Below are 27695 nucleotides of genomic sequence, written 5' to 3' on the forward strand. Positions count from 1 at the left end.
CCCACTCAGTATTGCCCACCTTACTTAATGTCCTGGCAGCAACAGAGAGCTTTGTTTGTTAGTTTTTTCTAAAAACATATATGTTGGCATATCTGTAAAGAAATATTGCTGATAAACAAGTGTTAAGGTCTGTGTCGGGTTAATGGCTGCTGAAATTGGTGAGTTGGAGAACAGGTTATTCACTGGCAATGTTGATGTTGCACAGGAAGTCAAATACACAGCCTTTGTCTCTCTTTCTCCTCAACATACTCAAATACACACAATGACATAAACAGGCTATCTATGGCAAACAACATAGCCATCTGTTGAATATTTGATCAGAGACCAGCGCAGCCTTAATAATTTGGCAACAGGCCTTTGCATGACTCTCACTGCTAGTGAATGTTGGGTCCACTTGGCACACTAGGAATCAATTCTGCCACTTGACTAGAAACTATTCAACAGCTGTCTAAATCTGATATCATTATATTTTACAGGCATGCCTGAATACCACCTGCTTTACATTATGGAAGATGATTTATTGCTGCAGATGTGTTTGGTAGTTTCATGATATACTGATAATCCGCTCAATGAAATTATAAAGTACTAAAACCGGCATGAAAATATTAAACCTATTTAAGCTCTCTGTACTAATTTCGGAACTAAAAAAGGGTAATTCCTGTAGTCTTAAAAGCAAATATTTTCTTAGTGAGTTGAAGTTTTTTCTTTCATACATACTGTAGTGATAATCCTTGTGTCATGGCTGGATCAGTTTAAGTCACGGGGGGGTAGTGGACTGCAACGGTGATGTCCGGTCAGCTTGGTGTCTTGGCCGGTCAGGAAATAAACCGGATGAATAATACACAGTGTCGACGGTCACATGTCGTGCAGCGGGCTCCTGAATGATTTAAAGCTTTTTACATCATCAGCCTCACCCTCCCTCCCGCTCTGTCTGCCGCTGATGCACCGCGCAGCCCGGAGATGCTGCTGCTGATGCTGGTGACCGACTGCAGCATCCGACATGGGTATCCTCTAATCCGGCCGTGCCACAGTGAGTGTTTTTCCTTCGCTTTTCTCCCCTTTGTTCTCCTTGCCATCGTGTTATCTTAAACTTGATCACCTTCCACCCTCCTCCTTCGTTTATCACCTATCCACCCCTCCTCTTCACCCACCCTTTTTTGTTGTCTTCCTTTGTGCAGTTTTTTCACGAGTGATGGCGCATTATAACGTGGCGGAAACCGTGCGTCTTTCCTATAGGGAGTGTGTTTATGATTTCGCGGAGTGGACGGAATGGTCGGTCAATGGTCCCGTCCTGTCACCTTAACGGTGAGCGTTAGAAACAAGGGGGGAGGCAGAGTTTAGGGCGGGTATCGCTTCTCCCAGCGGACTAGAGCTGCAGGAGGCTATGCTTGGAGGGTCGAGAGGAGGACAGGGCAAGACAAAGTGGCGACTTGGACCCAAATGAAAGAGGGTGGGTTCTTTAATTGAGAACATTTGCAGTTTTTAGTATGTATGCGGTTATTACCTAGACTGTTGGCTCAGTGGGTGTGTCGGAGAAAGAAAAGATTACATAATTAGAGTTAGACTTGATCTTTATGATCAGGGCAGGGTAGGAAAAATAAAGCTGGACATGTGGACATTCTATCTATCTATCTATCTATCTATCTATCTATCTATCTATCTATCTATCTATCTATCTATCTATCTATCTATCTATCTATCTAGCTATCTAGCTATCTGTCTATCTGTCTGTCTGTCTGTCTGTCCAGTAAAGCAAACTACTATGTTACTTGATTCATGTGTGTGTCTGTGAGGACAAGAGGACTAAAGCTTCAACCAGTTCAACTAGGCTAATCCCTAATGACATGGCCAGATCTCTCTCTCTCTCTCTCTCTCTCTCTCTCTCTCTCTCTCTCTCTCTCTCTCTCTCTCTCTCTCTCTCATTCTTTCTCTCTCATTTGCCATAAGGCCTTGTCTCATTTTTCTGCTCTTAATTCTTTAAAAAACACACTTGTGGTGTCGTGCTGTCCATGGTGCTGAAAGCAGTCGTCTGCAGATGGCTTGCTAATACGCTGAAGCTTGATGGCCCTGTCATCGCTCAACAGGTGCCTTTTACTGCTACAGCTACACAGAAATAAGATAAGTTGATTTCAGTTGTAACTCTGTCATTTAAAACGGGTGTTGTGATTGCATGCACTCTGAGTTTTTCTCTGAAATGGCATGCTCCTGACACAGAAGCAATTAATTTGCCAACATGGAATTATGCAATTCAAAGGGCAGTGGGCATTGCAAAATTACTGCTTTTTAACACACATTATTTTACAGATTTTTGGGTTTGTGATACTGCTCTGAATTTCAGGATGTATCAATAAGCAAAAAATCTTGGGATGATTACCATAGAATCAAGCAGTAAAAATGTATAAATATTAATATCTGATCAATATTAATGCTTAATAATAAAGTATTAATAATAATTAATACTTTATTATTTCAAACAGAAAAATCTATGCTGGACAGGCAGTAAACGTTCAGAAGCTCCTAGCATTTAAGTCAAAAGCAGTCCATCCAAACCATTGAATGGACATCCGATAGGAAAATGAAAACCATGGTGATGCTGATGATTGAGTTGGTGAAAACAACAATAAGAAGTAGAAGCAGAATATTATATAACAGACCAATTTAGCAACTGCACTATGTCTGTCTGCATATCCCTCACACACTCTGTCAAACAGCCTCCAGGATATCCAGGTCTCACATTGGAGGATGAAGTCACATGTAGAGACACACCATAAGCTTGAGGGGCAGTCGTTCCTTGCTTAAGGGCACTTTAGCAGTAACAAAGGTCAAGAGTGGGGCATCTGCACCCCCCTCCTTTTATATTTCTTTTGCACTGGCTGAATATTATCATGTTGAAGAGATGTATTGAAATTGCAGCTGAATGAAGAGGATAAGGCACAACTCATTTGTTGGTGACGTTTATTGAGCATTTCTGTCTTTAGCTGTCTTCACAATTTAACTCCAGACAGTGTTAGAAGAATCACAGGACACAGCAGGAGGCTGTCTGCTTCAGATGTGTTCTCACTACTGGAAATAAAATGTTTAGGGTTGGGATGCACTTGCAGGAAGAAGGATATAAGATGGCTATTACTTGGCTCTGATTTCACTGGACTATTGTCTTCATCGATCTCATATTGGCACAATAAACTTGAAACAGATTTGTACTAGCGAGCTGACATGTCAAAGACTGCTTGATTACTAATACGACTGCTCTGTACATGTGCATTCTCATGCATACGTTGGATAATGTTTAGAGAAGTCGATATCTACAGTGCACATGTGATAATAGCTTTTATTAGATAACAATATTGGAGATGTGGCAAAGAAGGGGTAGAAAAATGGTTCCTTCAATGCAGTAAAGTAGTACGTTTAATAAGTGTTTAAAATATTTTGTATATTATTGTTTACTTATCTATTTATTTTGTCAGCCTTTAATGTATCTGCTTGTAATAATGCTAATCTAATGAAAACACTTTTTTGATGCCACATCTTTAGGGTACCATTCATAAACTCATATGGGTTTTTTCATGTGTTACGATTTCTTCGTGTTACAAATTTTAAACAACTTTAAAACAATTTTAAACAGCATACATAAACTAACAATGCGCTCTTAACCTAGACGATGCAATATTTGATTCATCTGCCATTTTCGGGTGCTGTAGCTGGGTTGAGCAGGCGACACATATGTCTTAAGGCCACTTCAGAGGCTTGTGGGTTCATATGTGCGCCGAGGCTATTTATTGCATGTCTCCCCACTGCTCTCTCCCAAGATTCTTGTCCTGCATCGACAAAGGCTAACAAATTGTCATTTTTTCAGTATCGATTAAATAAAACTAGCAAATGCTGAAACGTGTGGAAGTGCAAGTAAAAAAGGGATAACAAAATAAACGAACAGACTTAGTAATATCAGCTTGGCAGCAATATTAATCGAAAGCTTTCGGACTCTTGCCCCAGTGAGCAACTAGAGACTAGCTGGTCGTGTCAGATGTAGTAAGGCTTCAGCAATGAAACCCCTGAATCTAAATATTGCATTCACATAAATAATATATGTTTTATTTTCAATTTCAAAACCACACTGTCTTGCTCCTATTCAAGGCTTTAGATGCAGGCAGGAACTATGTTACTGCAGAGGTTATGAAATGCTACTGGCCTCTCATTCATTTTTATTAGCAATAATAGGCGCTGACAGAAGAGTTGTGAGTGTGTGTGTGCGTGTGATAGATACAAGACACATACGAAAAAGGGAATTGATATTTATTTTTAAAATCTTTATTTGCCTTCAACACAAAATATTTCTGGTATATTGCAAATAACTACTTTAGAATAGAATATGAGCAGCACAGTGATGCACTGTTAAGCACACAACAATAGAGTTCTGGATTTGAATCCAGGAGCTAGCTGCGGCCTATGTGGAGTCCCTGTGCTCTCACTTTGCTAGCCTGAGTATCCAGGTACTATGACTCACAGTCAGTTGGTCAGTCAATTCTTAACTGACTGTAGGTGCAGCTGTGAGTGTCTTTCTCTCTTTGCAGCAGTAGACAGATGACAGGTACAGGTACACCTGAATTGGATAAGAGGTTAATTGATTTATTGAGATTGATTCTTTAGAATAGGTGATGTACTAATTTCTATACTGTAAAATATAGCTGTGACTAACCAAGAGAAAATCAGACACGTAAACATCAGCTCTTAATTTTATGGCCTCCATCACCCTTCCTCTATGAGATGCTGCTCAGCACTGACGTCAGTGAGTCTGCTTGCGCATAAAGGCTAATATAATCAGAACACACACACACACACACACACACACACACACGCACGCACACACACACACACACACACACACACACACACACACACACACACACACACACACACACACACACACACACACACAGAAAAAAGACTTGAAGGCCAGTATGTTATCTGATCTCTGATTTGAGAAAGTGACTGCTTATTTAGGAGCAGATTTGCATAAAAATAGGCTTTTTCTACTTTTCTTTTCACAGGCTTCACTTGCAATTTTGAGATCGTTCCTAAAAATGGGTGTACGGAATCACACTAAAGCTAAAAGCTGCCACTTAAGCATATGTTTCTAAGCTGGAGAAAAACACTTTGCTAAAAGGTAGCTGATGAATATAAATGGCTGGATCATGCAGTTTTGTAATCTGTATAAAAAAGTCTTCACACACTGATGTATTTGCCACTTTCAGACACAGCACCCATTTCTTCCACTCAAGGTTTGCCTTTCAAAAAACAATTGGCTCCCATTATTTAAAAAATCAATAAAATAGTGAACCAAGGCATTCTGTTCCACTGACAAATGCAGTCAATGATTTTGGAACTTTACAAAGTAGCTTCAATCTGTGGAATTGGTTGTGTAGGAATGATTGGATGCCTCTGGGGCTCTGTCCTATTTCTACCCCGAACAGTCCTATTTCCCCTCATTTTCCCTTCATTTCAGTGTTGCCCAGGGTATATTGGAAAACAGCAACAAGAAACAGTTAACTAACCTAATATTTGCATCTTTACATCAAAGAGACAATAGTAGCGCAATACAGGAATGTAAAAAAGATCTCTGAAAATAGCTCCATATTATAAAACGATATTAATACAATGCTGTCAGAAATGTATTCCTCAATATGATGTATTTCATAAATAAATGTTCACCCCAAAAACAAATGAAAGATCATTAGTTAAATGCTTATAAATGTATTAATTTGACTCAGTTTGTCTCGCTTTTTTACAATATCAAGTCAGTCACTCCTCAAAAATTGCATTGGTCTGTTCAAAACTGTCACCACTGACCATTAAGAAAGGTCAAAGAAAACAAAGCACAGAACATCATTCAGTCTTGTTTAACTTTGAATCTGGCATTTATTCGTGTGTTAACTTTAAAATGCAAGGTTGTTTTCCACTAATTCGGTCAATTCAATTTATCCATTTGCTTTCTTTGGGAAAGTACCCCAAGGCTTTCCTTTGAAAGAAGTCAGAGAAACACTGCCAGAGAGAGAAGGGGATGAAATACACCTGGGAGTGTGGAGTGGTCGAACGGGTGAAAGTGGAATCGAAATATAAAAGACTGTCAACTGGCAGAGGACTGTTTCGACATGGTGAGCAGTGCACACAACAGGCGCTACATTCATTTAGTGCTGAGCGGTATGAGATGACAAACAATTCTCTGCACTGTCGGAGCTGAAACGGGAATATATCAGAAAGGAAATGTGGAGATTAGAGAGGGTTGTGTTAAAGGCATGGTTTATGATAGATGTATTGTCAGTGATATAGAATTCTGACTGAGGAACTACAGAGTGACAATCCTGGACACAGTTGGGAGTATATTTGTATATTTTTGTATATTTTATTTATTGTTCACTCTATTTAATTTGTAAAATATGTGTATACACACACACACACACACACACACACACACACACACACACACACACACACACACACACACACACGTAGAAAAATATTTAGTATACACATCCAGAAATGCATATACTATTATATATTGTACATATATTTATTAGTTTCAGATGTAGCCATTCTTGTATTTTGCTTGTTTACATTATTATATTTTGCACAACTCTGTTGCTTGTGAAGCTCGCACACAAGAATTTCACTCACATGTACTGTACCAATGTACCTGCACATGTGATGTGACAATAAAAGTGATTTGATTTGATTTGATTTGATTTGAGAGGGATTAGCAAATTGGACATATAGTGACAATACTGTGAGGAAAAAGCATCATTTGGCTGCCACAGGCAATATTTCCTTTCCCATTGGTTCAGAGTGTTACCAGCGTTTCATGGTTTTGGAGTTATTTGTCAAAGAATTACTCAGCAGGGCACGCCTAAAGTCTGCCACGGAATCAACAAGCCAGTTTTAGGGCCAGGTCTTCAGTTGAAGTTTTAACATTAAGGGAGTCACAACTGGGGTAAGTCCCTGAGTGTGTCAGATGGCCCTGTTGTTTCTTTAGGGCTTTAGGCCACATTGACAGAGATGTCATTGATATGGCTGGTTAAGCACAGAGCCAGAGGGAATGACAGCACTGTTTTTGTTTATCTTGCAGTGTAGAAGCAGATCCATTTTGCTTTAGGCTCCAGGCCCCGACTGTGCTACATTAGGGGAAGATAGATGAGGATGTAGCACTGCAAACTGTGAGTGGAGCAGACCAGCTGACAGGTCAGTCATGCAGAGCAATTGGTCTGTACCTTTTTGGACTAGTGCCAGGAGATTCCACACTGTAAACTTTTGATAGATAGGCATTATATGTCTTAAGTTGACTGAGAAATGGAACATTTCCTCCCTGTGTTTACTGGTTTCTTAGAAATCTAGAATATGCCTCAACAGGTTTAAGGTTAATGGTTAAAATTTGCAGCGATTATAGTCCAGGTAGTCATTAAAAGAGTAATCCTGTGAGACAGCCAAAAAATTGATTCCAGTACTCTAAAGGAATAGAAATTCCAGTAACGTGGATACTATATACATAACCTGGAAACCTCGAGACATTTAACCACTCATTGGTTTATACAGTACATTAGTTGTGGTTTTTTTTTTTTGGCTTGTTTAAGAAAATCTTTGCCCAATCTACACTTGGACACAGATTTCTTGTGTTTTCCTGAATCTTAATTAAGGTTCAGCAGCATCTTCTACGAGCATGCTGTTTATTTACACTGTGAGCCGAGCCCATTTCAAGTTCCAAGGCCACACGGTCTGTCTTAATTCTGTCTTGTGCTCCATAATCATAACATTTTTATGAATGAATTAACATATTAAAAATCACAAGATTAGAATCAAAAGATAAGAAAATCGTGAATAAGAGTTTTTCTGTAGTAACAGATGAGAAAAGCATGGTAGGTGGCTCTTTTCTTAGTGATCTTAAACCAGATCTTGATGCGTGAGTCGTACTTATATTAACACATAATACAACATGCTAAAAAACAAACACCAAAAAAATTGTTTTGATCTAAATGTAGTTTATCAGTTATTACCATAAAGTCAAGCTAAATGTTTACTGTGGTTTTTTCCAAGTAAACAAGACAGCAAAAATATAGATAGTCTTAGGATAGTCCTGTTGTCTACACTTCAAATATAGGCGATCAGAATGTATATAGCTCTACATTTAGAGCTATATACATTTTATATGTGTTTCTACATATGAAATAGCTTATAAAACATATCATAACAGCATGAACAAATAAAGATATGTACTTAAGTGGCTCTTGTGCACTGTGTGTGCACCATTACTTTACAATATGTTATTTACCCCTTGATGAATGATGACGCCTTTTCCCCAGGTAGTCTCATCCTGTGTTTAAGCAAAGAAACATTTTTCATGTGTCTTCATCTGCCTAAAATAAACAGTGGGTCGGCAATTGTATTATTATGAACTGAAAATTTAATTAGTAGATATCAATCCAACAAACATCGTTGGATCATGATCTCTACTGGGCCCCAAAACCATATAATTTCAACCAGTTGACCGATGGATTCACACACAGGACCTTCTCTCTGTGATGCAACATTGCTGGACATTGAACCACCAAGTTTAAATCTCTTTAAATTAACCATATTTATCTGCTCTTCTTAAACCTTTAGTCAGTTTATTTTACAATATAAACCAGAGGAGCATGAATTGAGTGTTACCTAGTTATTTTAACACATGTGCAGTTTTCTTTGTCTTTGCTCATGAACTGACCATATTGATATGCTGTGTCTATTGCACTGGTGGTCATTTAGTTTTGTTTGACATTAAATAAAACAAATGATGTATGATATTAGCATATTCCTGCTCGATGAAACTCCAGAAAATCAAAGTTCATGTATACAGTAAAAAACAGCCTTTGGTCGTACAGGGATAGGTACAGTGTGACTGATGAGCCAGACAACATAATCAACCTGGCAGGTGGCAATTTCTCTTTTATGTCAGATTCATTAGGCTTGTCAGACAGGGACACTGTGGCCGGGGAGCCAAGACACTAAATCAGCCACACTGCCACCAAGATCAGCCATGCAGAGGAAAATGAATTTAGGACTTCCACTTCCACGTTAAAACCTTCAGTTACTGCTGATATTTATTGATCTGCTGACTGGGTCATTGTGCTTTTAGCACAATAGCTTTGCTCCCAGGTACGAGACCTATAGGAACTCATGAAAAATAGAGCTGGTTTATATAGACCAGAATATATTTAATAATAATGTATGACTAAATGGAATTAGCTGTGATTAAATAAGAGGGTATTTGCTATTAGTCATAGTGATTGATAGTAATACATTATTGTGTTCAAGACTCGATGGGGCTCTAAGCACTGATGTGTAACACTCCACAGAGGCTAGCCTCATAACTCCTAATACTGAGAGGCACTAATATGGAGATATGCACATACACACATGAATTATGCATAATAATATTTTCTCTTTTACATAAGTTGTTTGTGTGTCCGTTTGTTAAGCTAAAATGAAATATAATTTAGCATTTTTATATACTGCTATTTGCTAATTGTGCTAAAACAAAAGCAATTGCAAAGTGACAGACTTGCTCACTTGTATTTTACATTAATTTCTCTTTCAAAAAAACATCCAAATCATCAGTGACACTGACATCGAGTGTGTGATAAAACGGAAAACAAACTCACACAAAAATTGTAATTTCCCTGACTCAGGTGCTCTACCAAGAACTGCTTCCTGTTCTGTCTGCAGGATGTGAGAATGGGGCCAGGGCAGCATGCCAGGTCTAATTTTTGTGGAGGCCAGGGCCATGCATTGCAGACTGGTTTCCACGTCAGTGTTGAGTGAATTAGAAGTGCTCTCAACTTTATTAAACCACAGCAGCTCTTACTGTAAAGGCAATGAGAGCTCAATCAGGTTATTCATCCAGTTAATTCAGACACAGGCAGGGGCGGACACAGAAACAAGCTTAGTCATGGCTGATTAGACACAAGTATAGATGTTCTGACAGCTCTCTTATCTGGAGAGGAAACACACTAATGTTAAGATGCTAGAGGTGGCTGTGGTGATTATGATGACAGGGATTTAACTATTGATCTTTATACATCTGCGCAAATGGGTGTTTGTTTAAGCGTGTAAAATTATGGAAGAAGAACAAAGAAGTGTCTAGTTCAAAAATCCATTAGAGTGTGAAACAGTTCCTCCCATGCTGGGAGACGAAAGCGATGCTTTTAGCTCTTTGTGTTGTGCACATTACACATTTCTTGATACGTACGTGTTAATTTCCAAGATTTCTTCCCCTGCAGTTCAGTGACAGAAATAATTAGATCAACTGATGAAAAGATATTTAAATAATAGGCAAAAATCTAAAATGTATTGCCTGCAACCACACTCTATTAAATAATTTAGTAGCCAGTGTCACCACTGGCATTTTAGCTTCTGCACTGTACTCCGAAGAACAGCAGTGTCTGTCTCTGTTAGAGGTGCTCAGATTTTCTTTTGGATGCTGTGATGATGCACTCATTACTAATGAGGGAGGTTTTGGTTTTCATTATATAGGGTGATCCAGAAATTTGCCTCCTGGTTACAGACTCTCATTGATCCATTCATCATGCCACCTGCTAGAAAGCAAAGTGTATTTCTTTACCATAAAAAGGTCACACAGAGAACATCAACAGGACACTTTATCACATAAACCTTTAACCCAGGAACAACTATTAGCAAGATGAAGTCATTTTTCCAGAGCAGATGGAACACCTGCTGCCACGGGGCTTTGTGCGGCTCTGTTTTGTTGATCTAGAGTACGACTGTTCAAATAGCTCGCACTCAATGCAGGACAGGTGGTGGTCATCATCAATGAAAACTGGCCTAGAATATTTAAGTGAGCAGATGTTCTGAAAAGCAGAGCACTTGTATGATCTGATTAAAGATATAGACTGATGAAAGGTTGTATGTTTATGTGTGGCACTTACTCTAGTACACACAAAATGGAACGTATGTCTTCCTAATCTGCCACTTTTATGACATTTTTGAAACTGGCTGAATGTGATTGAATTCATGTATAGGTATCATTGTTTCAAATTTAAGGTATTAAGGTCTGGCTGGCTTGTCTGGACACTCATGTTCCATACACGGGCGCACACACACACTCATGAACCCGCACATACACACACATTGATTGACAAAGCAGAGCCAGGTGATCAAAGCTTAGTGCACTAACGAAACCAGATTTGCTGTTTTTCAGTCTGCTCATCATCCTCATTCTTTTCTCCTAATGTGTTCATCTTCTTCTGTCTTCTGTACACACACACACACACACACACACACACACACACACACACACACACACACACACACACACACACACACACACACACACACACGCACAAGTATTGAGCAGTATTACGCTCAATTTAAATTTTCTTATTTCTTATTGATTGCTTCTATGAGATGACGGAAATAAAATCTTGTTTCCACAAATATCAGGTTGTTTGTCCAGTGATTGTAACACATAGCTCACTTGTGCGTCACATTTTGTGACTGCGTCATTCATTTAAGTACATTTTCATATAAAACATAAATGGCACTAGAATAAATGAGTTTTTATTGCAGTAATCTACGATAATTGAATAAGATGTCATCATTTTATGTCTGAAGAGCAATAAAAACTTTTGTTAGAATGTGTGTGCAAATACAGAATAGAAGCAGAATTTCATCTACATGCCCAGGAGTAAGAACTCTACTGATCAGATGCTCTTAAACGTAAATTATTATATATGGTTATGACTGGAAATTTCTGAATTTTAATTTCAGAAGGGTTCTGCACGTCATTTATAACTACAGGGCTTCATACCAGCTCCATTAAGGAAAATCCCTTTTGTCAGAATTTAAGAGGTACCGCCCCACCCAGAGCTAACCACCATGCTCAAAGTGAATCACCTTTTAAGCTTTCTATACTGCTGCACATGTAATACACCCACTAAGTGCAGTGACAATAGCAGCCCCACTCTATCTGGTTAAATAGCTGAGTAATTGCAGTCATCATTTGAGTGGCTTATGTTATAGTTGAGGGCGCGCAGTGTGGGTCTGCTGAATGTAAGTGTGTTTGTTCAGTAACTTGAATTTGTTGTTTAAAGTAGATGAATGGTGAGTGTTAGTTCATTGCTGTTAAGAGAGACAGAGGTGGACTCGGCTACAATTGATGGCTTTAATAGCTCTCTTTTCAACAGCATCTCTAATCTGTTACTCACTCGACTCAGCTAATGCTTTGTTTAAACGTGGCAGGAAAACCTGCATTACAGCAGCACTAGGAATTTACATAGTTGCATTTGAATTATTCTGATAAATTCTACTTATACTGAAAGGAAAAAAAAACATTCAGCCCCTATGATTGCCATGGCTTTGCATGTAATATTTTTTAGCTTGTTTTGAAGTAATGCATCATATAATATGGCATTTATTTATGTGAAAACACAGGCTAATAAATTAAAAATAATTATGTAAAAAGACCCCAGTATTATTTTCACATGAGAGTAAAATGTAAATAAACGTGTTAAAGATTTCATTCTGAATTTTAATGGAGTGATCGTTAAGTATGGCGAAGATGTTGTAGTTGAAGTACATTGCCTCTGATTCTACAGTTATTTATCAGCAAACACAACAGAAGAGGTTTTGCCAAGGTTTAATATTGCTATCTCTCCCCCTTACAAACAAAATAAAATGTCATTAGGGCTGTCACTAATGAGCTTTGCTACTATAGCGACATGGCTTTGGGGAGAGGATTTCTAATTAGCTGTTTCCTCATTCAGGTACACCTCATTTGTGGACAAACTTGTAATACATTTCCCCTTTTGAACTAATATGTCTTGGCATGCATACTCCAAAATAAGCATTGTGTCAGATGAATAATAGTAGGCAATGGGCTGTGAAATGCTGTAAAAATAAATTATCCCTCTTGTGTCTTTCAGATTACTTTCTCTCTCACTATGTGGGGAAAAACTGACGTGGCATTCTACTGAGCCTGAAAACAGAGGCGTGGACTGCAAGACAAAATCAGATTTTCTTCATTTATTTGGATTAGGAATAATTCCTCACATCTGCACATCTTCTTGAAGAACTCATTCACAGAACTTAAGGAAAAACACTGGTCAAACAGTATCTTCCGCTACTCCCCATTGGCTTTCAATATGAGTGGTCTGGTAGGGAAGCTGGATCCTCGCAGGATACAGTGGGGGTCGACATGGAACACCTTTGCATCCCGTGTCCTCAGGACCAAGCCTGTGGAGTCCATGTTAGATTCAGCCATATCGGGTACAAGCTCACATGGAACCAGACTGGCCCGGGTTTTGTCTACGGTGGACCTAGTGTCGCTGGGTGTGGGCAGCTGCGTCGGGACGGGGATGTATGTGGTCTCTGGACTGGTCGCCAAGGAGATGGCTGGCCCTGGGGTCATTGTGTCCTTTATTATTGCTGCTGTTGCCTCCATTCTGTCAGGTGAGACTAGAGCTATGCATGCTCATTTATGCAAGGCTTCTCTAATCACATAAATACCAAGGGGACAATAGCCGCAGTATAAAGGTTGCTGTCCTTCTTATTACCATTAAACTGGTAAGATATATTTGAAAAGCCTTTTAATACCTATGTAATTATTACAAGGGCAATGACATTACAGGGGCACAGCTATAATAGGTTCAAGAGATAGTAAAATATACTTTAATGCTCATATCAATAGTTTCAATTCAGCCTTTCACTCTAGTGATAATGCAGTCAAATCACTGATATGTGTCTGAATTTATGTGTGTCTATATTGTACTCCTCTTCCTGTCTCCCCCACAGGAGTATGCTACGCAGAGTTTGGTGTCCGTGTGCCTAAGACCACAGGTTCAGCCTACACATACAGCTATGTGACAGTGGGGGAGTGTGTGGCTTTTTTCATCGGTTGGAACTTAATTCTGGAATATCTGATTGGCACAGCAGCGGGGGCGTCAGCTCTCAGCAGCATGGCGGACTCACTGGCCAATCACACCATCAGTAACTTTATGATTTCACACATTGGAACACTCAACGGCTTAGGTAAGTAACACAAAGATGCAGTGCTATGACAGCTTTGATACATTTTCTCTCTGGTTCTAATTTTCTCAGGATTGAAATTCATTCAAGTACTGTGTAAAGTACTGCAGGTTTACTGTGAATGCTTTTTTCAGTGTTATATTTACAATATTTCAGGGAACTGAAGCCAAAGTGCTTCTTAGAAATCACCTGTGAGATAATTTTCTTGAAGGCACATTTTTAAAGGCATTAAGAAGCAGGGTAATTCATTTAGAATCGACATCTTATCAGCAATCAGCTACAGTTAGTTGTTTTGGTTCAGCTGTCAAACATGTTTGCTTTAATGGTAAAAACATGCATTGACCCAAGTGACTTTTGGAGAGATGTTATCTTTTTTCTCCCTCCCCACTCTCCTCAGAAGGTCAGACAGAGCTCTGTTCCTTTTGCTGTAGTTGTAGTTAAGACAAATACTTCCTCTTTGAGGTCTTGAACAGACTTTGACATTTAGACTTTGAGAAGTACATTTAATAAATCCAGCCTTTGCTCTGCTTCCGTATTTGCACACTAACACGACTTGCTCCTAAGAGTCATGATTTACTTTATCAGTGTGGAATAGAAGCGCAGCGCCATTTCTATCATACAAAGGATCTCCCATTGCCTTGATAATCACAACACATCTTTCACATTTTAATAAAAACACCAAGATAAAAATGCTTACATTATCTCAGAAACCATTCAAACCATACCAATTAATTTTTCCCAGGAACATCCAAAGAATATTATGCAGCTTATCTTGGAAGTCATACTGTCACGGAAAGTAAAAGCAGGCACATCAACTTGAATTCTATATAACACAGTTTTCCATAATCTTACCATGAGGAGGATGCCTGCTTATCTTGTGCAATGCTCCAGCTGATGTGTGTGCCAGCTATGTTTCTATCTGGCTGACACTGCCTCATCAGTTGCTTCCTGTTAGCCTTTGAAAAAGTGATGGTAGTGATCACATGACAAGTGTCACGGCCAGCCGTTCCAAATGATCACGGAAAGCTGATGTTTCCTTTTCCTGTTGGAGAGAAATGATTGTTTCTCCACACCCAAGGGGAAAAAATGTGAAATCTAACTAAAATATATCTCATTCATTTCCAAATACACACAGGCTGAGTTCTTGTGGAACATGTGCATCTAAAAATTTGTTGCCGTAATGGTCAACTGGGTGGGGTGAATCTAATTTAGGAATGCAGTACTTCACTATGACGACTTATCTTACAAAAATAGTTCAGTTGATGTGCCAAATCTAAAGGTGTTTCCAACTTTCTGTTGCCAAGAAATTAAACAGAGTTGGAAAGTTCAATTTTTTATTAAACCATGGCTTTGGGTGTTTTATTGGACCATTGGGGAATGTCCTGTGAATTACACATGAATTCACTGGAATACCCTTGGATAATTATCTACACATACTCCAACATACTCTATGAGAGCGGCTGAAACTCTTGGAAACAACAAATTAGTCTGGGATTATTTATTCTGATTAATAGTTGTGGTCAAATGTTTACATAGAGTGATCATGGACATGATTTCATATCGTGGAAAGTTTGAGCATTTAATGATTACTTTGAACAGTTTCTGTCTATGTGGGTTCTCAGTAATCTCTTAGATGAGAGGTTCTTTCTCTTGGTAAGAATAATTGTACGTCAAACATCTTTCGTGACAGATTCCATGATCATCACTTCAAATAATTGTACATAAGTAAAGTTATTCAGATGGGCCACCACTTTGTCAAAGTCTGAAAAAAAGGTCCAAACTGTCACCCTCAGATGAGAGAAAATTGGTTAAGACATGTGGAGCAAGCCAGGAACCACTGAGGCCTTAACCACTTAAGCCTGCCATGAACTGGAAACTGCTGGAATACCAGGGTAACAGTTACATCGCCATGGACTGAAATGGTGATGACCTTGAAAAGACACTTTTCCAAAGTTGACACCTTTAGGCTCAACTTAAATTTTCAGCTGCCCACATGGATAAGCTAAATTTCTTATAGAGAAAGGTTTGATGGTCAGGCGAGACAAAGATTGAACTATTTGGCCACAATGACAAGAGTTATGTTTGGAGGAGTAAAGATGAGGCTTTCAAACCTATGAACATGCTCTGCATCTCTGCCACTATTGTATTGGTACAATGCACTAAATGGATGGAATGATACAGAAGCAAGAAGCTTCTTTATGCTTCTCCTCAAAATCCATCAACTTCACCTCAGATCAATAGCTAGATGACACAAATGGGTGTTCCAACAGATAGATCAAAACTGGTTTTGGAATGGATAAAGCAGGCTAATGTTAAGCTTCTGGAATGACCTTCCCAAAGCCCCACTCTCAGCCCTTCTGAAAATGTGTGTGCTATGCTTAAAAGCCGGGCCGGTGCCAGGAAACCAATTCTGCCAAGAAGAGTAGTTAAATATCCAGCCAGAATTATGCCAGAGGCTTGTCGATTGATACTAAAAGTGTCGGGTTGAGGTGAAGAGTGGTACATTTGAAGTTGTATGTTTGACCCTGTGTGGATTACAGAAAATCCAAAATGAATTCAAAATGTTGAACCCGGTTCTTGATTTTAGATGTATGTTGTACAATTATTCGACCCTGGAAAAAGAAAAATTCAGAGAAATTATTAAAAGACCAAATTTGCATTGACATTTATCCCATTAATGATTGTACTTTATGTGTACTTCTGATAAAAAACTATATTTAGTTAAACTGATTTGACAGCGCTTTGGAACTAGCACCAATAATGTGAGGATTTTCTACTTTTCTTTTTAATTTGGCGTTAATCAGACAAAATAAGAAAACGAAAAACATTTCTCTGAGAAACCTGCTTAACTGTGAGAGGACTTGTTCTTGTTCTGACAATTTAGTATTTTCTTGAAAAAATAACAAAGCACTTACTCAAACAGTTTTACGCCAAACACACAGGAAAATGGATATATTCATCTTCAGCGCCACAGGGTGACAGCACTTTTATGTCTTTCTGTGTATTCAAGCATGCTTGTTTCCTCTCCAGGTAAAGGAGAACAGTCCTACCCAGACCTACTGGCACTGCTGATAGCACTGCTGGTGACAGTGATAGTGGCTTTGGGAGTGAAGAACTCTGTTGGTTTCAACAACGCATTGAACGTCATCAACCTTATAGTGTGGGTGTTCATGATGATCGCTGGCCTGTTCTTTGTAAATGGGGAGAACTGGGACGAGGGGAGATTTCTGCCTTTCGGCTGGTCAGGGGTATGCATCCGAATGTATATATAAACACACACAATAAATAACAAACAAACAAACAGAAACCCCCCTACCATCAGCAGGGTATCTGTGCTGTTTGGTTGTTTTCTTTAGGACATCCATCAGCTCTGTTTCCTCTGTGTTGCAGGTGATGCAGGGTGCAGCCACCTGCTTCTATGCCTTTATTGGATTTGACATCATTGCTACAACAGGAGAAGAGGCCAAGAGTCCCAACACCTCCATCCCCTATGCTATCACCGCCTCACTCATCACCTGCCTCACTGCCTATGTCTCTGTGAGTTAGCTTTATAACATATTGCATAAACAAACATGACCACTCTATTCTTTATATATCTATTGTTAAGTAATCGACAAATCTATTGTTATTCACACTAATAGTTTTGTGTATAACAAAGTAGAGCGTCATTCATGTTATGGTGGTTTCCGTTGATATATTTTGTAAAATGACTTAATTTAATTATAAACCTAAAGAATATTGATCACTTATCATGTGCTGAAATTCAGCTTTAGCTTCAGCTGCCTGCTCTCCCCCAAATGTTGACAAGTTTCCAATACACGGAATGAATAAATATGAAGATGCTGTATTTCAAATTTGTGGGTGTATATCTAATCTATGATCTCCACCTTTACAGCCCGTACAGCTTTCCTGATTACATAATGTGTGCTGGATGGTTGTTGCTATGGGTGCTGTGGAACAGCAGCCTATCAGATATAAGATGTTTTTCAGCATTTTGTGTGGCAAAGATTGCATCAACTTCAAAAACTCGAGTGCTTCTTTTTGAAATCCTTGTCTCTCTCTTTCACAGTCACATCTATTCCTCCACATCATCGCTCTCCTATGCACCAGCCTCTCTCTAATCTCCACCTTTCTTTGATCTCACTCACTGTAGGCTGCTTGGAATAACTTTTCTGCTGCTGTGAGGATCCCGTGGTTGCTGCTGTTCAATCTTCAGAAATCAGCTTAAACACATTACCTGTCACATCTTTTTGTGTGTGTGTGTGTGTGTGTGACATTGATTTTTGCAGTACATTTAAATCAAAGAGTTTGCAAGGCAAACTTATGCTTGTTTGTCAGTTTCTGAGCTTTTCATTCACTGTTAGTGATGACATATCTATCCTTGTACGGCCTTGCAATACTGTGGTCTTCAGTTTAGGTTGGGGCAATGAGCAGCAAGGGAGAGAATTGTGCTGATTATTTTTTCTGGGAAGTCCTTTGCTCTGGAGATGGGTAATATGAATTTGCCAACTAAACTTAGCCGACTGTGAGCTGAAGGGGACACTGAAAAATACATTTTGGGATCGGATTTGTGCTCTAAGCAAATATGTTGTTGTAGATTTGTTTTAGATTACTTTACCCCCTTATGACTGGTTCACACACAGTGTTAGCCAGTCTTTTCATACAGTAAATAATGGATGTTAACTTCCTTTCTGTAAGGGGTTAGTGCTTTTTATTATTATCACTCCCCTTCTGTAATCCGTTGATGCAAATCTATCTGATTAGCAGCACAGCATTTGTGACAGATGGCTCTGCATGATATCACACATCAGACACAGGGACACACATATTGAGTGAGGCACGAGTAATGACCACTTTGCATGTGATGGAGCATGCTCTGTGCTGAGCATATTAGCTAAGCAAAACTAAGCTCTAAGGATGTAGCTCAACTCTTTTTAGTATCTAGGGTCTAAATGTTGATGTGACTATAGGCTCTACAGAGTTACTCTGAGAAGAGCCTCCACAAGAAGTCGAATTAGTCTCTTTTCTGCAGCATCATCCCGCAGCATTAATACACTATAATTCTGGCAGCAAAAATCTAATATTTCTGCTTGTTAACACTGGTATTAAAGTTTCTCTGTACTTTAATAGATTCATGATGAGATTTTGATTTTATGGTGAGAACTGCAGTAAAGATTTCTTAGTAATAATCAACACTATGTTTGTTTTTTTTATTCCAGGTTTCTGTGATTCTGACACTGATGGTACCATACAATGAAATTGATGAGGATGCACCACTGATGGAGATGTTTGCCATGCATGGTTGTATGTTCGCAAAGTACATAGTGGCGGTAGGCTCTATAGCTGGACTGACTGTATCCCTCTTGGGTTCGCTGTTCCCCATGCCCAGGGTCATCTATGCCATGGCAGGAGATGGCCTGCTCTTTAAGTTAGTTCACACTGTACTTGCATTTTTATTTATATGTCATTCTTAATGATGTTTGCATATGAGTCTCATCTCATCTCTTTTTTATAGGTTCCTGGCCCATGTGTCTTCCTACACAGAGACCCCTGTTGTAGCCTGTGTGGTTTCAGGCTTTCTGGCTTCCTTGCTGTCCCTCCTGGTCAGCCTTAGAGACCTCATAGAGATGATGTCCATAGGAACGCTTTTGGCCTATACCCTGGTGAGTGTTGGATAATAATAATGGAAACATGTACATCATGAAGCTTACTCTCAATATTATTTAGATCAATTTTCTTTAAAGAAGTTTTTCCTTCCACATTGAGGGGCATCTGATTGTCTTTACCTTACAATATAAAGTGCCTTGAGGCAACTGTTGCTATTTGGTGCTATATAAATAAAATTGAATTGAACTGAATTGAACTGAATGCATTTAATATATCTGGATAAAGCCCTTGAGATGTATTTAAGGATGTCTAAACAAACATACTAGCAACAACTGCTAAGCAGAACAATACAAAGCCACAATCTCACTGTATTACACTGCCTTACAGAGATCAATTCACAGTATTTTGTAACCAGGGGGCATCCATAATCCAGCAACAATTGTTTTATAAGAACTAAGTGAAGATGCGTTGCTCAGCTTTCATCTCAACTCTAAGAAATTTATAGCCTGAAAACAGAAAGATTGGTGTTTCTTCTCCTAAGTAGCTATACATTCAGATTTGACAAAAAAGCACTGCTCTTTAAAGGAGCTATGAAATACTGCACACAATAACAGATACCTTGCTAGGAAAAATAATCTCTCTAGTGCATGATTTCCTATGATAACAGGATAGCTGTATGTGTTCATAGACAACAAATCTTAACAGAGTCACCAGTATGTACAAGACATGTGGGCATGTGTTTATCAGGCTCTAAAGATTACCTTCTACCCATGGCTGCACAACACTAGTTAGATGGTAAGCAGTTAACTAAGATAATAATGAGTCACTGATTTATGAACCAGTCAGTTTTTGTAAAAACTAATTATTGAGCTGTTTGTTTTGAAATAAAACATCCACACAATTCCTGTGGAATGGGAATGTCACTACTAAAAATGGTTTTGTGATGGAGCTCCTGTTTATAAATGACATGTGTTTTGCAGGTGAGTCTCTGTGTGCTTCTCTTACGCTACCAACCTGAGGGAGACATCCATGGTTTCGTGAACTTTCTCTCTGAGGAGCAGAATAAAAAGAGGAAGGAAGGCGTTCTGGCTGAGTGTGAGAAAGACGCCTGCTCACCAACCAGCGAGGCCGATGAGTATGGCGGTCCGCCCACTAACACCTGCGGAGCCAAAAACCTGCCTTCACTGGGTGACAATGAGATGCTGATTGGCAAACCAGATAAAAATGCATACACGGCCAATCACCCTAACTATGGTACAGTGGATATGACTACTGGTATTGAAGCAGAAGAATCAGAAGGTGGCCTGTCCCGGCGGTTAAAGAAGCTGATTGGACCACGCTACTACACCTTGAGGATCCGACTGGGCCTACCGGGAAAAATGGATAGACCGACTCCAGCAACGGGGAAAACTGTCACTGTGTGTGTTCTGCTGCTCTTCATCTTCATTTTTGCTTTCTGCTCCTTCATAATTTTTGGTGAGAACAAGTTAACAAACTCACACTCACATTTGTATGATTCAGGCACAGATTGGTCAACAAATAATAAAAGCGTTGAACTGAATTGAATGAATTATTTCTTCCTTTCAGGAGCTAGCACTATTGGGGAGGGTCGTTGGTGGGCCTTGCTGCTATTGATCGTCTTCATCATTATCATTGCCCTATTAGTCATCATCATCCTGCAACAACCAGAGAATCCTAAGCGACTTCCCTACATGGCACCCTGTGTGCCCTTCGTACCTGCTTCAGCCATGCTGGTTAATATCTACCTCATGCTCAAACTGTCTGCAATCACCTGGATACGATTTTCAATCTGGTGCCTCGTGGGTAAGTAAATGATGTTTTATTTGTTTGCTTTTAAATTAACTTTAAAACATTCGGAAAGAGAAAAGATAATGCTTTTATTTAGTCAGTTCCACACCTGTCAGTCATGTAGAAGGACAAGCAGGAACTTAATGAGACTTTTGTTTTAGTTTTGTCGTGTTTAATCACTATGCAGGTTGGTTGCTAAATTATTTCTATGTTGTATGCATGAAAATAATTCAATATAATTATAGAATGTAATGTATATATGTTTGGCAATGGTTTATATGAAAACTGGCTGCTTCCATCTCAATATAGCAGTGAAACAAAAAGCCAACCAAAATATTGCACTGTAAGCAATGACTCATGACAGTTGATACTTAGTGTAACGACTGAGTAATTAAAAATAACTATTTTTTTAATTTAAATTTTGTGACCAATAAAGAACAGACTGTGTGTGACTTCTTGTTTGTTTTATTGTGGAAGACCTGGGGCATCTAACTTTCCTTTTCCTTCCTGCCTCAGTTGTATCTATCTGAGCACCTATTTTTAACTTGCCTTTATAGCTGCAAGAGTGAAAGGGGAGGTTTACAAGAAGGTAGTGAGACCTGCTTTGATATGTGGTTTGTAAACAGTGGCACTGACAAAACTTCAGGAGCCTAAGATAAAGTGACAGGGATGAAGATGCTAAGATTTTCTTTGGGAGTGACCAGGATGGACAAGATTAACAATGAGGACATCAGAGGGACAGCTCATGTCGCAATAGCAAGGCTGAAATAGCTTGGGCATGTACACAGTACATGGTGGGTATACTGGACAAAGGATTTTGAAGATGAAGCTACCAGGCAAGAGGAAAGGAGAAAGACCAAAGACAAGATTCATGGATGTAGTGAAGGAGGACATGCTTGTTGTTACAGAAAAAGATTCTAGGGACAAGGTGAGATGGAGGCAAATGATCTGCTGTGGCAACCCCCAAAAGGATACGGCTGAAAGGAAAAGGAGAGTCCAACAGAGCTTTTAGGTTGATGGAGATTTTCCTTTTTTTCTGTATTTTTATTTAAGCAACTAAAATCATGCCCCAAGGTCTAATAAATATGATCCACTGGATTATGTATGTGTGAAAAATATTAACATGTTCTGTTCTTGTAGGTGTGCTCATATACTTTGGCTATGGCATGTGGAATAGTACTCTGGAAATCACAGCCAGAGAGAATGAGGTGCATGCTTCCACCTACCAGCGCTACGATCAAGGTGTTGACGAAGGCTTCTGCGGCTTCGAAGATGATTTCTACCCACCTACCACTGACGCCTGGGGTGCGCCAGACGGGGCATCAGGGCAAACCTCGCCCCCTGTGGCAAAACCTGAAAATGATGGGATGCCATCGAAAAGTGGAGGCAGAACCATTGCCAATCATGGCCTCGCGGAGGAGGATCCAATGGATTTCTAAGGGACTGACTCTGCGTTACCCTGAATGTACTGCCTTGTCTGCTGCCTGGGGGATGGGTGGGGAAGAATATGTGAGTGCACGAATGACTCTGTGTGTGTGTGTGTGTGTGTGTGTGTGTGTGTGTGTGTGTGTGTGTGTGTGTGTGTGTGTGTGTGTGCGTGTTCATGCCAGCATGTGTGTTTTTTTGTGTGTCCAACTCTTGGGCTAGATTGTTTGTTGGCAGTGGAACTGCTTTTCTATCACTTTATTCCACCGTGCCTGGCTCCCCCGCTTCCACAGAAATTTAGATGTCAAGGTCGTGAGTGTCTTGACTCATTTTCTTGTTATTACTTACTGGAATCCACATGCCACACAAAGAAAGGCCAGACAGAAAAAGTGCAGATGTAGCAAGAGATAAAATACAATGTGGCTCTTTGAACTCTGAACCAAATGAGAGTGTCTGTTAAGCAATTTTCTTAACTGTTTATTTCTCGGAATTACGAGATACAATAGAGGAGAAGGCAACGAGATAGGGCAGATGAATCAGCATGTTCCATCCTGTTTTAACAGACAGGCAGGAAGGTTAGATGACAGCACGGCAAGCCCAAATGACTTCCTGTGGACAGCTCTGGTTTTCTCCGTTCATTTGGAATTTTCAACAGAAAGCAAAAGTGCTGTGCATACCCTCAAAATAATAATAATAAAAAAAAAGTTAACCCTCAGTGTTATTTCATGCTTTAAATGTTTCCCTGACCCCGAACATCTAGCCCAAGTGATTCTGAGTTGAATGTGGGAAAGGGTGTTGATGTTTTCTGTCACAAATATTACTTGGACTTTGCTTGCAATAGTGCCTTCATCTACTGTATGTGTACGTGAGTTTCTGATTATGTCGGTTTTCTACTTTAATTTTGCCTGCGTGTGTATTTGAGGGTGTACTGCATGTACACTCAAAATCCACCTTTACATGGGTTATTATATTTGTGTTCGTATAAAGTGTGTTCTTCAGATTGTTTTACTCTGTATGTATAGATATATTTTCCCACTCTTCCCCAGCATGAAGCTCAGCGTGAATTCACTTGCAACAAATCAACTCATCAGTATATTGGAAAATAGGAGAGAGTAGTCGATAGCAAAAGAGAATGAGCTGAATACTAACTGGTAACCACTATGGTTACTCTGAAGAAAGTCATGTTTTCTCCTGATTTTTTTTGCATGATAAGTTTACGATTTTATTTAAAATTCATTCAGAATGTTTTTTGACTTATGATCATCTGTTCTTTTTGCTTTCTTTTTTACCAAATGAAATGAAATCTAATCCTTCCTCTTCCTCCTTTCCTTTTCTTTCTTCAATTCCTCCTTCTTCTTCTTCTTCTTCTTTGCATTTTATAAGGTTCCACAATTCCTTTCTTCTTCCAAACCAACTCTACCTTCCTCTCGCTGCCACCTCACCCTCGGCTTGATATCCATCGGGCCATGTCATCCACTTTAAGCCACAAGTGATAGAGCCAGGATTGGTTTTCAGTCAGGATTTGTAACAGCAATCTGTTCATGGCCTGTCGATCTATTAGCTCCTGTTTCGCTTAAGGGTGTCCGCTATCGCTTTTCTGGTTTGTCACTGGAGCGTTTACTACACTCCCTGTGGTCCTGCTCCCACTTAGGCTCAAGCTGGTATGAGTGAACCTCACTATTTGGCCCTACTTTGTTTTTAAAGCATGTAGCTTGTGCTGAAGTCCCACTCTTCACATTGTACCTACATTGCTGGTGCACTCAGAAGAGCTTGTGAAAATCAGCTGGATCAGATAATGAGCCAGTGTGGTTTAACATGTAGGACAAGTAAGCTACAGCCAAGGTTAGGGGTTGGATTTCATAATTAGTATGTACTGCAAAGCATGTTTAAGAGTAAAACACTTTTAAACAAGAGAATACAAAGTGCTTTACATTGAAGGGATTGTGCAATGTATCCATTCATGGCACTATAACTGATTTTGGCATCAACCAAAGCACCCCCCACCCTTATAGGTGGGGGGTGCTTCTTCTATATAGCTGCTGCTGCTGTCTGCCCTGATTGTCCTACTTGTACCTTTTGCCCCTGTTGCTGCATCAGTCCCTTCCAGGGAAGCCTTATTTGTCTAATGCACTAAATCTAAGGATGCCACGCTATACCCCCACCCCACCTCTGCCCCCCTCACAACCATACACATTCCAAAAAACAAGAAAACAAAAATAAAACAAACCAAAAATGAAAAAATAAATTAAAATAATTATTATATCAACAGGCCCTTTGGTGATGTCCATTGAAGAGATTATACCAACTCCATATACACAGGGATTTATGTTCATATTGAATGATTCTGCGGGTAGCCAGCGCACGGAGCAGTATGCTGTGCAGGCAAGTGGAAGTTTAGGGAGTTGGAATTTAGTTGCAGTTGAGTGTGAAGCCTATGTAGTCTGCCAAGGTCATGACTTTAGTATCTTTTATGGAAATGTGACTGGGTTATTGACTTGAGGGGGGGAATCATATTTTACGACCACAATATTACATTAAACCACACTGTAAGTTCCAGCCATGGATGTTAGAACAACTGATATTTTATAGCAGTTTTTTTACGGTTGGCACAGGAAAAAATAATAGAAAGTTTTGCAGAATTGTCCAATATAAACATTATTCTAGGTGATACAGTTGGAAAAGCATTTGCACATTAAGTCTCGCACACATCTAAACATATTTTCATTTTGTACTTTTGAGCCAAAATACCCACTCAGATCACTTCCTAACTCAGCCAAAAGAATCCAACAGCTTTGCATTCATAGCTCAGCCAAAACAAAAAAGTAAATTCAGGCGATGCCATTCCTCTCACACTGGACTGTACAGCCGACTTTCTATATTATCTGATCTGCGTGTGTGTATAAAAACTGTGCGAATGCATGTGCTGTATGTGTGTGCGATGTGTGTTTGTGGTCTACGCCTGCGCCTCAGTGTGATCGTCTGGTGAATGTGTAGCATGCTGTCATGCACGAGGCCCAGACTATACATGTTGTACTTGCATGCGGTGACTGATCGCAATGACCTGTAATGGAACACTAAACCAAACCAAATGCAGGCTTAATTCTTATACCTGGGAACGTTGGCCTCTCTGCTCTGGAAGGACTAATGTTTAACAATTTAATAGGTTAAATAAAACCACTATCCTACAGGATGATTTTGTGCATTTGTTGCACTTTGCTGCATTTTCTATTCTGATGGGAACCCAGAATTTTACTTTATAACTCAATACTATGTTAAATGAAAGAGCTAAAGGAATATTATATACGATATCTCCTTGCCCAGGTATGAGAACCAGGACTCCATTTGAAAAAGAAGGAGTACATGTAGCAAACACACTGATGTGGGTTGCTCTTCTCACATCCTTCCTCAAGCACTTACAATATGCCTACTTCCTCTTTGTCCATCTTCTCAACCACAACCTCTGCAAGCCAAAGTCCACAATGTTTGTTTACTTTTCACGTACAGAAGGCTGTAGTTTCTTCAGAGTGAAGACCTGAGAAAAAAACAGAGCTAAATTTTTTTCTTCTCTTCTAATAAGCTACTTTATCACAAGCAGACAGATTTTTCTTTTATTAAAGTGACTTTGGTCATTGGTATAAAGGATAATTTCTGAATTTTTGCTAGTATTTCGTTAATATTTAAAGTATTAGTGTAGAATCCGATGCATCTGTTCTGCAACGACACGATGCGGTGAAAAGTACAACACTATAGGAGGAGTGAACTAAAAGAAAGGTATTTTTCTACAGCTGTTTCCCATTCACGGATCCTCCTCGGGAAGGTGTACACAGCAGAGTTGGGTGGAGTTATCAGTCTTCACTGTCTGTGGTTTTGTTTAATCACAAGGAGGCCTGGGAGAAACTGCTAAAATATATTTTTAACAGCCATAGTCTCTCTAGAATGAAAAGGCTCATTTATAAACGTTAATATTTTCCTTTGAAGGTTTTTCAAATGGTTGTTCAAGACGTCAATACGACTATAGGTGGTTTAGGAGTAAGAATACTAATAACTAATAAGAGAAAACACGCAGAAACTATTTTAATACGATTCTATAAATGGTAAACTACACACAAAATCAAAGATTGCCTCTGTTGCTTTTAAAGTCAGTTACTGTTTGTTTATTTAGTCTTGGAGAAGGTGTGCCATGTTCTTCCTGTGCTCTGTGTTCACTGTGGCCAAGCGTCCAGTCAGTGTGTGTTGGACTTGTTGAGATTGGCTTCTCTTGCAACAGCAGATTTTATTCCTTTTCACTTCTGTATATTTTGGCACAAAGCTGTATAATGTAATTGTTTTTAATTTTTGTTTTTTAAAGGTTTCTTCCATATGTGTGGTTAATTTGCTCCTGGGTGCACTGTTTTTGCTGAGTTGTTGATATTGCTTCCATGCAACAATGAAAGTTAGTTATTGCAATTACAAAACAGTGGCTTGCTCGTTTATTCGCACATTTATTCACACATTAGGTGAATGCACATGCATACACAGATGTTTTCCGTGTCTTTTCCCTCTAAAACTAAAAATTTAAAATAGATATATTTTTATTTTTTATTACATACAAATTCTTATGTCTGTGCAAAAGTATGCAGTCAAAGTTTTTGGCTGCAATGCAGAAAGCAAGCTATTTTATGTTATATTCTATTTTTAACCGAAATGAGATACAAATTTACTTCTATTGACCATTTTAAAAAGGCATACGGATTGATTTCTCAAAATATAAAACTGTTGTTTTAGCATTTTGTCATCAGTATAAGATGTCT

At 39.2% G+C, this 27695-nt stretch overlaps 1 protein-coding gene across 2 annotated transcripts; it reads left to right on the top strand.

Moving 5' to 3' along the window:
• Nucleotides 1-902: 902 nt before the first annotated feature.
• Nucleotides 903-27359, top strand: slc7a14a (solute carrier family 7 member 14a). 2 transcript variants are annotated; one of them, XR_015126363.1, is made up of 11 exons: nucleotides 903-1030; nucleotides 12963-13488; nucleotides 13831-14067; nucleotides 17095-17312; nucleotides 17455-17601; nucleotides 19284-19492; nucleotides 19580-19727; nucleotides 20652-21147; nucleotides 21259-21495; nucleotides 22621-22989; nucleotides 24289-27359. XR_015126363.1 is itself a non-coding variant. In XM_086274519.1 (10 exons), the coding sequence occupies exons 2-10, from the start codon at nucleotides 13182-13184 to the stop codon at nucleotides 22917-22919; spliced, it is 2298 nt and encodes a 765-aa protein (XP_086130645.1). In that variant the 5' UTR covers nucleotides 903-1030; nucleotides 12963-13181; the 3' UTR covers nucleotides 22920-27359. The 2 variants fall into 2 exon arrangements, 1 of the variants encoding a protein (XP_086130645.1); XM_086274519.1 differs by having other exon boundaries at nucleotides 22621-27359.
• Nucleotides 27360-27695: the final 336 nt, after the last annotated feature.

This window comes from Aulonocara sp. 'chitande type north' Nkhata Bay, linkage group LG19 (assembly GCF_057382095.1).
Source record: "Aulonocara sp. 'chitande type north' Nkhata Bay isolate Kocher_YH1m ecotype deep benthic linkage group LG19, A_spYH_male_GT1.1, whole genome shotgun sequence".
In the NCBI taxonomy this organism is placed as follows: Eukaryota; Metazoa; Chordata; class Actinopteri; order Cichliformes; family Cichlidae; genus Aulonocara; species Aulonocara sp. 'chitande type north' Nkhata Bay.